Consider the following 15,133-nt stretch of genomic DNA (forward strand, 5'->3'; position numbering starts at 1 on the left):
ATCTCGCTGGTCTTGTGAAGTTGCATCTTCATTTTCACTTTTCTTTTCTGCAATACATTGCCAAATAAACATAGCCTGGTGAGACAATGACTTTCCTTCATCGAGGTAAACGTTTCCCCCATGACGCCAGACGTACGTCTAGGAGTGACAAAATTACGGTAGGAGTATCTGTCTAGCATTACCATGTCCGTGTATTGATTCATTGTCCCTTCATAGTTTGCAAGAGACATTTAATATATTTATAATTAATATTAACTAAACTAAGCGTATTTAATAAACTAAGACGTAGGCTATTTAATAAACTGAGCATATTCCTCTGTCAATATGAAACGCGACTTGGCCATTCTAATTAATGATCGGAAGAACGCGTATCGACCACCGTTACTGTAAAATATGCACGTATGTCCATTTAAACTCAATTTTGGTCAAATGTGGATTATATCATTACACTGGCAAGAATATGGTTACATGTAAAGATGCCGTACCAAGTATGACAACGCTACATTCAACTGCTTTTGAAATACGGTGTTTTTTTCACTTCCTGAAAAGTAACCGTTTTGGACATACGTGAGTTTCATCGGGCAGCGACGATATACAGTATTATTATTATCATCAATGTTGAAAATAGTTGTGCTGCTTAATTTTTTTTTTTTCAGGATTCTTTGATGAATAGAAAGTTCAAAAGAACAGCATTTGTTTAAACTATTATTTTATTTCTAACACTGTAAAAGTCTTTTAAGGGATAGTTTGCCCAAAAATCAACCTGTCATTAATTACTCACTCTCATGTCGTTCTAAACCCGTAAGACCTTCGTTCATCTTCGGAACACAAGTGAAGAAATTTTTTAAATCCGAGAACTTTCTGAACCATCTATAGGCAGCAACGTCACTGCAACTTTCAAGGCCCAGAAAGGTAGTAAAGACATCGTTAAACTCATCGTCTATGTGACTACAGTGGTTCAACCTTAATGTTATGAAGCGATGAGAATACTTTTTGTGCGCAAAAATAACGGCTTTATTCAAGAATCTCTTTTCTTCAGCGTAATTCTCCTACGCTTTTCACGTTTTAAACACAGTGCAGCGCTTCCAGGTTCTATGTCAGAACGCCGGCTCATTATTGGCCAGCTCCTGCATCAGCATCACTCGCATGAGTCATGTTGCTCACATGAACGGTGTCGACCAATGGTGATTAGGGGTGCACCGATCCGACTTTTTCAGTCCCGATACCGATACCGATGCCTGGGCTTTGTGTATCTGTCGATACCCGATACCGATCCGATATATTGTTGAATTAATAATAAACTGTATATCTTCCACCTTATACCTTCCTTGAAGAGACTAAAGGCACCAGACTTTACTAACTAAACATAACTAAGACAAAATAACAGATGTATGTAAGGTGTTGAATTCTTATTTATTTAAAAAACAATTGTGCATTCAAATCTAAAATAGAATGTAATCTAACTTCTTTAAATAAATAAAATGTAGCAGTGGAAACAAAAAACAGTGTATTGGTCAAACATACAATAGTAATCTGACAGTTACCAAACATTTTTTACACTACAGATAATTGTTTTGGTATATAATCATATCAATATTAAAAAGTAGCATTACAAATTAACAAATAGTCTAATTTTCTACCATATGCAATTTAATAAAAATTTTCAGCTAGCTAATAACAACTTTGTTCTGGTTTCACCTCACTCCAGTCTAAATGATTGTAGGCTAGGCCTTTTTATTTTACTACACATTGTCAACAGAAATAAGATGAAATACTGTTGATAATTAAAAATAATTCTTACTACCCACTCTTGCTAAAGTGGGTAAGCACACTTGTGTTCTCATTTCAGTTGCGTTCTGAGTAAATTAATAAACTGAGTTCATGAGTTCAGTGTTGGACAGATCAGTTGTTCTGGCCAGTCGTTAAAATGATTCGGTTCAAAGGAGTCATTAGGTCACGAATCGGACATTAGCAGACGCGTTGTGTGCGAATCCCGTCTGTTAGAACATCGCGAAAGATGTCAACACACAGAAAACACTTCATAACTGGATATCATTTGTCTCCCGCTTATTGAAAGTATGCTTTATGTCAGCTGGTCAGAGAAGAGTCAATGTTTTTTGAGCGCAATTCACACCCAGTGATAATTCAAGGACAAAATTGTCCGAATGTGTCACGTGCAACATGGTTTCGGTCTTCCGAGCTTTTGATTTGGATTAATATGTGAAATATGAGAGCGAACACTGATTATTTTGAAGACCCAGAGAGCGCGCGCGGGGGAGGAGCTCTCAGATCGGTCTCTCTGTCACTCAGTCACAAGCGCAGCATCTGTTCTACATCACTCGTAAATCACAATAACTCATCAAATTAGGCTTTGGCCGTCAAAAAAATGTCAATGCAGGAAAGACCCTGACTTTGCAGTAATACCCTCGAAACAGCGACGAACTAGTTGGCGTGGCAAGCGTGAAATATCTCCTCCACACAGCCGACTCTCTGGCTCGCTCCCTTCTAACATGCGACACACGTGAAGCTGACGAATGACGTAGGTTCTGCTGCGACGGAAAAAAACACCTGGATCGGCTTGTGGATCTGTTAATTTTTCCGATCCCCGATCCAGCTATTTTGTCAGTATCGCGGCCGATATCCGATCCTAATATCGGATCGGTGCACCCCTAATGGTGATTCGCCGTTCTGACGTTGAACCTGCAAACGATGTACTGTGTTTACTACATCAACAGCGTAGGAGACTGACACAGACGAGAAGAAATTGATGAATAAAGTCATTATTTTTGTGGGGTTTTGCGCACAAAAAGTATTCTTGTTGCTTTATAACATTAAGGTTGAACCACTGGAGTCACATGGACTGTCTTTACTACCTTTCTGGGCCTGTAAAGTTGCAATGACGCTGCAGCCTATGGGGGTTCTCCAACTCTTCAATCAAAAATATCTTAATTTGTGCTCCAAAGACGTTAAACACTGCATGGCAGGAGTGAAGAGGCCTTAACCACACAGGAGAATGATTGGACACCCCTGGTTTAAAACTTAAACTGGTCCTCACAAAGATAGTTACACAAGTACACACACGTTTCACTATATTAGCAGTGTTGGGCACGTTACTTTAAAAAAGTAATTAGTTATAGTTACTAGTTACTTCTTACAAATAGTAACTGAGTTAGTAACTGAGTTACATCATTATAAAAGTAACTAATTACCAGGGAAAGTAACTATTGTGTTACTTTTTTCTTTCTTTCAAATGTTCAAATATGTCAAATAACTTGGATTAAATATGTTAAATGAATGAATTGGACACTAAATAGAATAAATTGCTATTATAAAACATTGTACATTAAATGTACACTATTGTAATGTTGCTGTGGGACAACGTGAGAGACACCTATCAAATTCAATACATTATTGTAAATATTATCAGTAGTATCACTACTATAGTTTAAATATTGTGTAAATAGTATCAGTACTTCTTTACTACTCCTCTGGTAGTGGAGCTCACGTTATCACCTGGGTTTTTAGCCACTAATGTTGTGGCTGTGATGATGTGAGGCGCTTCATTAGATTAGAATTACTTGCCACCGACGTGGATAGACTCTTTCTTCCTGGGCATAAGTTGCACGTTACATAAACATTTGTACCTTTCACCTCAACGAGGGAAAAGTAGCGCTTATACTTCCAGTTTGCGAAAACTACCTTTGAAGTCGTTGGACTTGCCATCGCTGACTGTGCATATGCGTGTGCGTCATAGGTGTGTGTGTGTGTGTGAACTCAACCTATCAACCTCAACCTTGTCTCACACCCACCAATCATCATCAGTTATGTGTACCACCCAACCCACCCCCAACACGCATGGCTGGCGCGCGCACACACACACACACACACACACACACACACACACACACACACACACACACACACACACACACACACACACACGCGTTGCAGGTCCGACTGACAGAGAGCCTGTTCGGATGAAACCGCTTCAGTGAACTCAATTATAGTAACGCCGCATTTTTTTTTCTCAGTAACGCTAACGGGCGTTGTAACGGAAGAAACAGTAATTCGTTTGATTACTCGTTACTGAAAAAAGTAATTCCGTTAGTAACGCCGTTTATCTATAACGCCGTTATTCCCAACACTGTATATTAGTGAGGACACTGCATAGACTTTCATTGATTTTATATCAGGTTAAATGACATTTTCTATCCCCTAAACCAGTGGTCACCAACCTTTTCAAGCCAAAGATCCCTGACCTCAGCCTTGATGAAAGGCAAGATCTACCTATAGATTTTTCATGGCCGATTCAGAGTTAGTTTTTTTTACAAGCAAATTGGCTATTTCCGATACCAGCTGCCGATCTTTTTTTTTAAGCAGATTTATTTGTTGTTTATTGAAATTGTTACATAAGTCACACCTGCACAAAACAAAAACAGACTGAATAAAAATGCAAATTCACTCTCCGACAGCAGGTGGTGGTTATGGAAAAGAAGCGTTTCTTTGGGTACCGCTGTAAAAATGCCATCGAAACTATTCTGAGGACAGTCAGTTTCGTTCATATACATTTATGTAACCCCCCTCCCCAATTCAATATTTATATTTTTCTTCCTATATTTCAAGCATCGCGAACGGTTATCTTGCTGGGCCTATTTTTAGTACCTGGTCCACTTCATGCGTTTTTACAGATCAGATATCCGTCTGATTTATCAGAACGATTCCATTTACACTTGGTCACATGTGTCTCCACAAAACGGATATGAATCCAATCTTCAATTCCCGCGCTATATGCATTTTTAATGGAGTTCACATCACCGAAAGTTTGAGTGATCGGAGGGTCTTGGTCACCTGGTCTTTTCACAATTGGATCCAGCTATCTGATCAGAGAAAACGCAAGTGACCATTGCTGCGTCCCAATTCGCCTACTTATACTACGTCCTAAAAGTATGTACTCTTTTTGTGAAGAAAAAGTACATACTTTTGAGTGTGTAGCAGAAAAGTATGCAAGCTTTGGGACGTACTACTTCGCCATCTTTAACGGACTCTGTTGCTTAGTTATGTGTCCCGTCACCGTTTAAACTGCCCTGTCAATCATCGTCACAGTTCAAATCGTCCATATTCAATTTAATTTCCTACCGTATCGGAGAGAAATGTAGTCGCTCGTTGATCTGCCATTCGTGGGTCTTTAATGTAGAGACTCCTCTCATGTGTTTGCAAAGTTAATGGCCAAACGTATCATTACAAAAGTTCTCAATGCTGTTGCAGGTGAAATATGATGTGGCTAACATTGAATAAATATCTTTTCGTCAGGTTAAATACTGATAATTGCTCACTCAAGCCCCATTATCTAATCCTCTCTACTTAGCGTCAGACTCGCGTAACCGTCATGTTTGTAGTTTTTTAACACTTTTTATCCGTGTTTGTAGTTTTCGCAATGGGTTGTGGGCAAAATGAGCCGTTAGAGTGCGCATCGATCTGCACTTCGAATTCTGACCAGAAATAGTAGACCATCCGGGAATCTTTGGAATACTCTTTTCAACATACTACGATTTGGGACAAACTAATTCTTTTTTCGAATACTATTTAGTACGGATAGTATGTGAATTGGGACGCAGCACCTGTGTAAACAGGCCCACTGTGTCTGTTATTTTCTCTCCTCTTTGCATCCGTCTTTAGCGTGACCCATCTCTGGTCTGTGTTAACGTCCAGATCGTAATATTTTGACACAAATGACATTTGGGAAATGATTGCAATGCAGTTTGTGTGCAAGTCCAGAATAGAGATCAGCCAAAATTCAACTAAAAACCGTCCGGTTGCTAATTGTGTGTTTGGAGCACAGATTTATGCACCAATTTATGGCCGGTCGATTTGTGCGGCGCGAATTTTGAGGTTGTAGAGAATACATTTTGGAAGCATACGGAGCAATTTCAAGCCATGATAATGTGTTACATATTTTTCGGTTATTTATCGGGAGCTACCGGGACAGTGATAAAGATTGCTATCGACGGTTTGGCGACCACTGCCCTAACCCAACCCTTACACATCACAGAAACACACAAAACACTGGATTAATATAAAACTTGTTTTGCCTGATTTATAAGCATTTTTAATTAGCGAGGACCAGTGAAATCTCACTAGTCGGTTGTCATAATATTTAAGTGAGGACATTTTGCACTCACAAGTATAGTAAAATCTCTACACACAGGCGCACACACACACACACTCACTCTCTCTTTACCTGATTTATGGTTGTGCACATGCGGCTGCTTTGCTCCGTGTCAGATGCAAAGATACAGTAAATTAATACCCACATGGGCGTGAATGCGCCCAATAGATTCATCTCATTCTTAAGTCTTGAATATATGTATGGGGGCGAGACAAGACCACAGACATCTCCTAGCTGAACTGACGACCATATGCATATAAACACCCACCCACTCGCATAAGAACAAATGAGACAGATGCAGTCTCTGCCTCTTACTACGCAGAGTCTCTTTGCGCTTCACAAAAATTTACCATTCAAGAGAAAAATGTACCTTTACATGGTAAAGAATTAGAAATGAACTAGCCTGAGATAAATGTATCATTCATCATAAATACTTAATAAAAGGCCATTATTAAACATTATGCTTACATCTGCTCATGGGTACTTTATCTTAATTGAAAATAATTTTCAGTGGAACAATGAATGAGCCAACAAAAAGGAAAGATGCCAACAGTAAAGGGACAAATTGAAACCAAAAGTGTCACAGGAAATTGTATATCTCATAGGACAGATACAAATATGACACACAGGGAAACACACACAAAGGAGACTGTAAAATAGTCTTTACAACGAGAATTCACCTATGTTTAAATTACAACCTATTTGGGTTAAAAAACAACAAAAAAAAACATGAAATTGTATTATTTGAATCCTAGTATTTCTACTGTTAAAGGTCCCATATTGTGGATTTTTGTATTCTTTTATAATGTTTCCTGAGGTGTACTTATATTGTTAGTATGATTTTTACATCATAAAATTTCAATTTAGAAATAAAAGGCATTTTTCTATTCTGATTAGCCCTTTGGCTTAAACGCTCTGTTTGAAGGGGCGTGTCTGCTGTAAATGCCCACTGCTGTGATTGGCCGACATCTTTGCATTTTAAATTCCGCATTCAACTTACAAAGAAAGTGTAGCGCCTCTCGCAGTTAAAAACACTTACGCTACGTCCGATGGCAGTTATGCTTTTTTCGTAAGTTGAATATGGAAGGCGGTCTGGTGGAAGCTACATATTTTATATACTTCATAATGTGTTAAATATGGATATTTTCTTTAAAAAAAAACCCCATCTATTTGCTTCAGAAGACTTTATTAACCCCCCGGAGAACGGCTTAAAAAAAACAATTTTTTTTTTGTTGAATAAATATTGAAAAATATATATTTAAAAAATTGCCATTATAAAGCTTGGAAGAGCTAAGATATTTTTTGTATTCGTCTGAAAGAGCAATGTCTTATACACCTAGCATGGCATGAGGGTGAGTAAATTATGGGGTCATTTTCAGTGAACTATCCCTTTAAGTTGTAATTATGGCTCTAATACAGTCTTTTTTTGGTACACATTCCAGAGAATCTACTACAGCTGGTAAGTTGTTGTCTGTGTTACTGGAATTAATCAATGGAGGTTCAACAGGAGAGGCAGGAAATTTGCTTGGGAAGTGGAGAAATAGTCAATAAAGAGTAATAAAGCTTACCTTTTTGTATCTGGGTACAGGGAGCTGCACTCCGTCACAACAATATACAGCATGCAGCCAAGCCATGCAGAGAGAGAAATGTGTGCATGCAAGATAGAAAAGGTGGAAGAAAGAGCATAAAAACAACATTGACACAAAACAAATCAATTTACAGATACAAGTTTGGAAAAAAGACAACACAAAAAGCATGATGTAAAAGAAAAACAGCATGTGAAAATAAGAGAGGGGAAAAAAGGAAGCACCAGGGTGTTTGACCCATGTGTTAAAAATGTACTGTATGAGGAGTGTGCCCACTGATTCATCTAAATGTAGATATTTTTATTTTATCTGTGTGACTCAATCTGACTCGTCAATACAACCCTAAATTTAGCTGTCATGAAGTGATGGAGTGTTCGGAGGTGTTTCACAGCAAACAAAAAAAATGTAAATGCTGTTAGATCAACCCCCAATTTCATCTTCAGAGGATGTCAGAGCAACATCTTTGTTCTAAATAAATGGTTTATTTTGGCTATGCTTTCTCGGTTGGAAAGTTGTACTTTGTGCCCATAATTTACATGAGAACACATCACATCGTTTAAAACAGGAAAATCAACCGAGAGAGAAAAGTTGGAGGTGGAATACGTCAGTCAAATGAAACTTATTGTAACACTTTTGAATGTGTACTGACTAGCACATAAGAGAGCGACACCACGGGCAAAACAAATAATGAGAATGAATACCATTTCATTAAAAAAGTAGCATGTTAATTTGCTGCCTGGGGGTTCAATTAAGTATCCATTTATCTAGTTTAATGCTTCATTTCTGTTTAAGCAGCATGTGTCGCATCAAACTCTTGACAAATGCACCCAAGTAATCCAGAGATGAAAAAAAAACATCTTGTCGAAGATGCCTGCATGTTTGGTGAATTTAAGTTAAGTATTCTGGCTAAATAATAACAAAATGATTGATACATGTAACATTGACTGTTTTATCTTACTTTTAAAGCGGTATATTGATGCAATTTTAAATGTATTTTTATGAAATACATTGCTTGAAAAGTGTGCTGTCTTTAAAATAAATAACATTTGGTTTTACATTTTATCTAATGCAATGACATTCATACATAATATTGTACATTGGAATAGAAATAGTTCACCCATAATTTATTCATCCTTATGTTGTTCCAAACCTGTATGGACTTTCTTTTTTCTGCAGAACTTGGTAACCGAACAGTTACGGTTCCCATTGACTTCCATTGTATTTTTGTCCATATAATGGAATTCAATGAATCACAATGTGAAATCACTGTGCTGTGGGATAAAACTGCACATTTTAGAGTGGCCTTTTATTGTGGCCAGCCTAAGGCACACCTGTGCAATAATCATGCCGTCTAATCAGCATCTTGATATGCCACACCTGTGAGGTGGATGGATCATCTCGGCAAAGGAGAAGTGCTCACTAACACAGATTTAGACTGATTTGTGAACAATATTTGAGAGAAATAGGCCTATTGTGTACATAGAACAAGTCTTAAATCTTTGAGTTCAGCTCATGAAGAAGAGGGGCAAAAAAAGTGTTGCTTTTATAATTCCTTTATTTTCACGCTGTGATTGAGCTACTGTAAACGGTCACACGATCAAATGAAGATGTTTTAGCCTACTCGTAAATGTTCAAACTTTGGATTAATTATTAGTTTTTGTTTTGTAATTTTGTATCGTGTATTGTTTGCTACTGTGTTGCTATTTATTCGAGTTTCCTGAAAAAGAATATTTCCAATCTATGATGTAATGAATAAACAATTTCCACGATTAGCCCAAGTTTATTGCTGTTGTTCTCTTATTCAAATAATAAATGATATAACTAAACAAAAAAGTGAAAAGTGAAACTCTGTGTTTGAATTTGTCGTTGCACACATCCTATGTCATACATCCTATGCAGTGCGGGGAAGAATTATTGCTCTTTATTGTCTACTTTAGTAATTTAAATAACATGGGTTATCTTAATATGTGATTATATTATTACACCACCCAAATATGTATTTATTTCCTTCTAATTCTCATTGTCTTTGCAGGCTGGTTTAGCCTATATTTCACCAAAAAGTGGTTAGTGTAGCCAAATATTCAAACATTTTTTTAAGCCACTGTATGGAAGAGACCCTTTTAGTTTAACTACCCACAAATCACAGGGTCAAAATGTACATAATGGAATGGGCAGAGCGTGTTTTCCAGAGGTGTTCAATGCGTTCTCAGTAATGTGCTGTAAGAGGTTGGTGACCTCCTCTCGTTCCAGTGATGATGTGACACAGTCCCCGCTTTACATTAGAGCGAACACTCCTGGTGAGCCCGTGACCCCTGTACATTCAGAGCTAATAAGGATGACCCTTTCAGAGCTGTCAGTTACGCAGAGAGAAAGAGCAGATCACAGACAGGTAACTTTAATTGAGTTGATGGAAGGGGGGGCATTGGGCCGGAGGTGGGGAGACGGTGGCTGAGCCCAGGGAAAATGACGATGGGTGAAACGTGCCGCTGAATTGGGGTCGTCGAAAGAAAGGGAGGTTTTCTTTAATGGAGGCTGTCGTTTGAAAAGTCTGCGTCTGGCTGCAGTGCACATTAAGGTCGCAGCAGATGTGTCCTTGTGTGACACAATATGAGCAATATGTGCACTGAAATGGATCTTGGAAGGCACCTTTGTGAGGGGTGAATGAATGAATGGTTACATTGCTCTTTCTCATCACGTTTGTCTGTTCAGAAGGACGAATGGCCTGGCACTTAGGAAATGGTAAAATATTATTCTGATAAATGACTTTGGTGGGGACTTGTAGATGATATATATTTCAGTTTATCACAGTTCCGGTCCTCAAATCTGATTGGCTGAGCGGCATTCCAAGGGTGATGATACACAGTCCAACGACACTGTCAATTTTCAATCTGCTTGTCTGGTTCACAACAGTCCAGATCAGAGCATATGAGTGGTGTGCAATGAAAGTGCTGTGGGTGCTACTTATAATTGTACTTAAAGGGTTAGTTCACCCAAAATGAAAATGACCCCATAATTTACTCACCCTCAAGCCATCTGTATATAACATTCTTCTTTCAGATAAATACAATTAGAGTTATTTTTAAAAATGTCCTGGCTCTTCCAAGCATTACAAATTTGAAGCCCAAAAAGTGCATCCATCCATTTTAAAAGTAATCCACACGGCTCCGGGGGGTTAATAAAGGCCTTCTGAAGTGAATCGATGGGTTTGTGTAAGAAAAATATCCATATTTAAAACGTTATAAAGTAAAATATCTAGCTTCCAGCAGACCGCTTTCTGTATTCAATTTGCAAAGAAAAAAAACCCATTGGTTCGCTTCAGAAGGCCTTCAATAACCCCCGGAGCCGTGTGGATTACTTTTATAATGGATGGATACACTTTTTTGGGCTGCCATTCACTGCCATTATAAAGTTTAGAAAAGCCAGGACATTTTTTTTATACAACTCTGAAAGGAAAAAGTCATATACACCTAGGATGGCTTGAGTGTGAGTAAATCATGGGGTAATTTTCATTTTTGGGTGAACTATCCCTTTAAGGAGTGTCATGATTCATGAGCTTAGTAACATGCACTGACACCAAACTCTATAGAGTGCAACAGTTGGGATCTAGCAGTAAAAATACCCTTTTTTTTCTCTATAGAGGAATTGATTTTTAATGATAACTTATAAACCCTTAAAGACAGACCTACTGTTTGCTACTAAATTGTTAATTGACTGTATATGCTTTTGTTGAAGCCATCAGCCCAATTTATTTTACATGTTCAACAGCAGTATTTCTTGAGAAAAACTACATTACCCATGAATCTGTAAATAAATCTTTACCAATCAAATAATTGTGTGAAGAAAATCACAGCAGAAGAGCTCTTTCGCTCCTACCCTCTCCCATGAAGCACTTAAAAGGGTTCTTGATTATGATTTCACTTTTTTAGCTTTAGTTAGTGTGTGCAACAGTTCCCACATGAGCGATTTATAACTCCACATCAGCTGCAGAAATTCATCAACTAAATATTCATAAACGTCCTGTTGCATTCTACAGGTTGTCACTTCTTCTTGAGTCTCTCCATCATTGTCCGACTCCGGTTTGAACATAAAAGGCTGAACAGTTTCGGACATTTTCGGTGCGTGTCTGCGTGGGATAATCGGAGCTGCTAATGCGAGCTCTTGAAGCTCCGCCCTCTTCTAGAAAGGGGGCCGGGAGAAGCAGCTCATTTGCATTTAAAGGGACACAAAAATGGCGCATTTTTGCTCACCCTCAAAAAGTGATAATTTTCACATGCTATACAAAATTATCTGTGGGGTATTTTGAGCTAAAACTTCACATACACACTCTGAGATCAGACTATATTTGCATATTTTGCAATCAACATAAAATATTTCATTTATTTATTTATAAAGCACAAATAAACACAACAATAGTTGGCCACTGTGCTGTACAGAAGATACGTCTGATGTATAATGTATAATAAAAGAGGAAAGGGAAAATACATAATGAAAAATAAGAACATAATTTAAGATGAGTTAAATGCCCCGATAAAAATATGTGACTTTAACTTAAATTTACACTCATGTACGGAGGATAGGGATCTAATGGATAAAGGGAGGCGATTCCATAGCCTAGGTCCAGCAACTGAGAATAAACGGTCCCCTTTCGACTTCAATTTAGATCTTGGCTGGAACAGTGTGTTACTGTTTTTAGACCACAGACTGTCTGGCGTATTCAGATTTAAAAGTTCAGACAAATAAGGCAGCGCCAGACCATTTAGGGATTTAAAAACAAACAGCAATATTTTAAACTCAACTCCATAACGCACTGGCAACCAATTAAAAGACATTGAAAGTGGAGTAATATGTTCTCTTTTACAGACCCGTTTAAGAATCTGGCTGCAGCATTTTGCACTATTTGAACCCTTGTTATAGATGATAATCCAACATATGGGGGATTACAATAATCCAGACAAGATAAATCCGTCTTTAAAGGATAGGAAAGGCTTGATTTGGAAAATATATTGTTTCTATATAATAAACATCTTCAAAGCAATAGTTTTATATTCATCCAATTTAAATTCAAAGTCATTTGCAATGCTTCATAGGATTGTAGTTCTTTCCCTCATTAAAGTTGTTTAGTACACACTCTTGCACATTTGTCTTTTCGTCCAAATACTTTTTTTGCTCCAAATCAAAGATGTAATGTTGTTAAAACCTTGTGGCTGGATGATTTGGTTAATAGCTTATATCTCTTTAATGAAGACTTATGAACCCTTTTAGGAAGATGAATGGGAAAAATACTTGCGGAACCAAGGAAGTTGAAGAAAAGTGGGGCACTGTTGCAATCTGTGGGATCCACTGTTGTGGTTAGCAGGTGTTTTTGTGATGCTTTGTACAATAGACAGTAGGTGACCAATAACGGCCTATGAATATTACAGCTGCCAACAATGTAGATTGTTTCAATTCAGTTTTCTATGGGGGTTTATTTTGGTTATGCAGTATATATGCAGGCAGAAAACAGCTCACAAGGGTTTGTAACCATGTTATTGTGTTCTACTACTCAGTATTATGATTATTTGGGATGATGGGTAATATTTAAAAATGTCCCTTTTCATGTACAAGTTCATCATACTATAATTAGTTAAAGACACTTAATATAAAGTGGGACCATATCACACGATAAAGTCATTACATTTCAGTTACAGGCTGTACATTTGAATCAATCACAAAGTGACATACCAGCAGACAAATTCCTGGTAAGGCAAATGTTTTTTGTGTGGGATGGATCTGCTCTGATTACAAATACCCCATTATCTGTATTTGTGGATGTGTAAACCCCTGTAATCCCCTGTGTGCTCTGACGGCGCATGTCTCTGGATCTGCGCTTATCACGGAATACCAACACATTCACCCCCGACTCGTATCCAACCACCTGCAACACTCATTCCACAAAACATTACTTTTTCTATTGATCTTCTGGGGATATTAGATACGGTCAGGTTATTCTAACCATGTTTGCCACACATGCTACACACAGTCTGATCCTTTCAAGAACAGCCAATAGAAGACAGATTTACAAGACTGCAGAAACCCAGCGCTGTCTGTGGACCTGGAGCTGTATTCTGCCCTTGCCATATGAATTAAGTGAACTGAAAGGTTACTAAAATCAAGCTAAAATCAACACACTGTTGCTCACTTAGTACTAATGCACCATGTTTTTTGAAGTGATCAGTGTGTGAAGTGGGAAAAATTAAATGCCGGTATTCACCAAAGGGGGCTGTGTGTGTGTGTGTGTGAAAAGGCGGGGCGGTGGGGGGTGGGGTGATCGGGGTTGATTGGTTGTCTTCCTCGGTTGCAAGGGCGTAGTTTTGGTTTGAACATTGGGGGGTTGAAGTGTGAACCGTTTAACAAGGTCCCGGGGTATATACTTCCTCTTGAGGTTTATTTGATTTTGCGAAATGGTCAAAACATGCAAATTGTTTGATAACATAACTGCAGTAAAGTAGCCTATCATTACCAATCACTTATTAAGTCATATCTTTACTTAAAATTCTCTTATACTGAACATGTTCATTTCCTGTCATCTCTTGGAATATCTGAAAGCCAGGTTTTTCCACACATGGGGAAAACCAATTGTTTAGTCAATAATTCAAGAAGGACCATATTTTAAAGCTCTTTCTAACTTGTACTCTGCCTTAAAAGTTATTGTAATTGTTTAACTATAGCTTTTGTTTACAATCAGGATTTCATTACAAGACTATTGATGTCTCCTCATTATGCTTAGGCCAATGAATCTATAGCATTTGTTATGAAAAATAGCAACACAGTTAGAAACTATATAGCTACAACATGCCACAGTTGTAATATAAATCTTTAGTGAAACATCTATTCCCTTAACAGATTATCTATTATAAATTCTACAACTAGTCAAAATGTACCACAATAAATACGATATAACATGATAAATTCTAGTAAATGTGGTCATCATGAGTTTAAACAGCTTGCAGGATGATGTTTTCCCCTCTTTCCATCAGTCATTTTAGTGGCTTTAGTTTTAGATCATGTTCGACTTTCTCCGTAGCGTTTTGCTACGTTCTCAATAGTATTCATAAGGGTCGCACATTTGATCATCAGCGCCGCATAGGAACAGCTCGTGCAAATCTTAACACTTTTGGAGTGTGCTGGTGAACGTGCCTACGGTGATTTGTGCGCCACTCATGCAAAATGAAACAATTGGGCTTCAGCCACAGTCATATTGTGCAGACAATGGATCCGTTCAGATCGTACAGCTTATAAAAGTTCAGAACGCGTGATGTATACAATGAATTGCCTGATTCTATGTTTAGGTGTGGGTGCTCAGTAGGGATGGAACGATTACCGGTTTTCACGATAAACCACG

The 15,133-nt window shown here is 38.0% G+C and overlaps 1 protein-coding gene across 3 annotated transcripts in view; it reads right to left on the minus strand.

Moving 5' to 3' along the window:
* doc2b (double C2-like domains, beta) overlaps window positions 1-15,133 on the minus strand; it is a 394,892-nt gene that overhangs the window by 65,940 nt on the left and 313,819 nt on the right. Inside the window, exon 11 of one of the 3 annotated variants that reach the window (XM_079815984.1) lies at window positions 7,735-7,758. The exons of the other annotated variants lie outside the window; for them this stretch is intronic. Coding sequence (XP_079672110.1) covers window positions 7,735-7,758 — 24 coding nt within the window. The remainder of the gene's footprint in view (window positions 1-7,734; window positions 7,759-15,133) is intronic. 3 annotated transcript variants of the gene reach the window in all.

The sequence above is a fragment of the Gobio gobio genome (assembly GCF_949357685.1).
Source record: "Gobio gobio genome assembly, chromosome: 4".
Lineage (NCBI taxonomy): Eukaryota > Metazoa > Chordata > Actinopteri > Cypriniformes > Gobionidae > Gobio > Gobio gobio.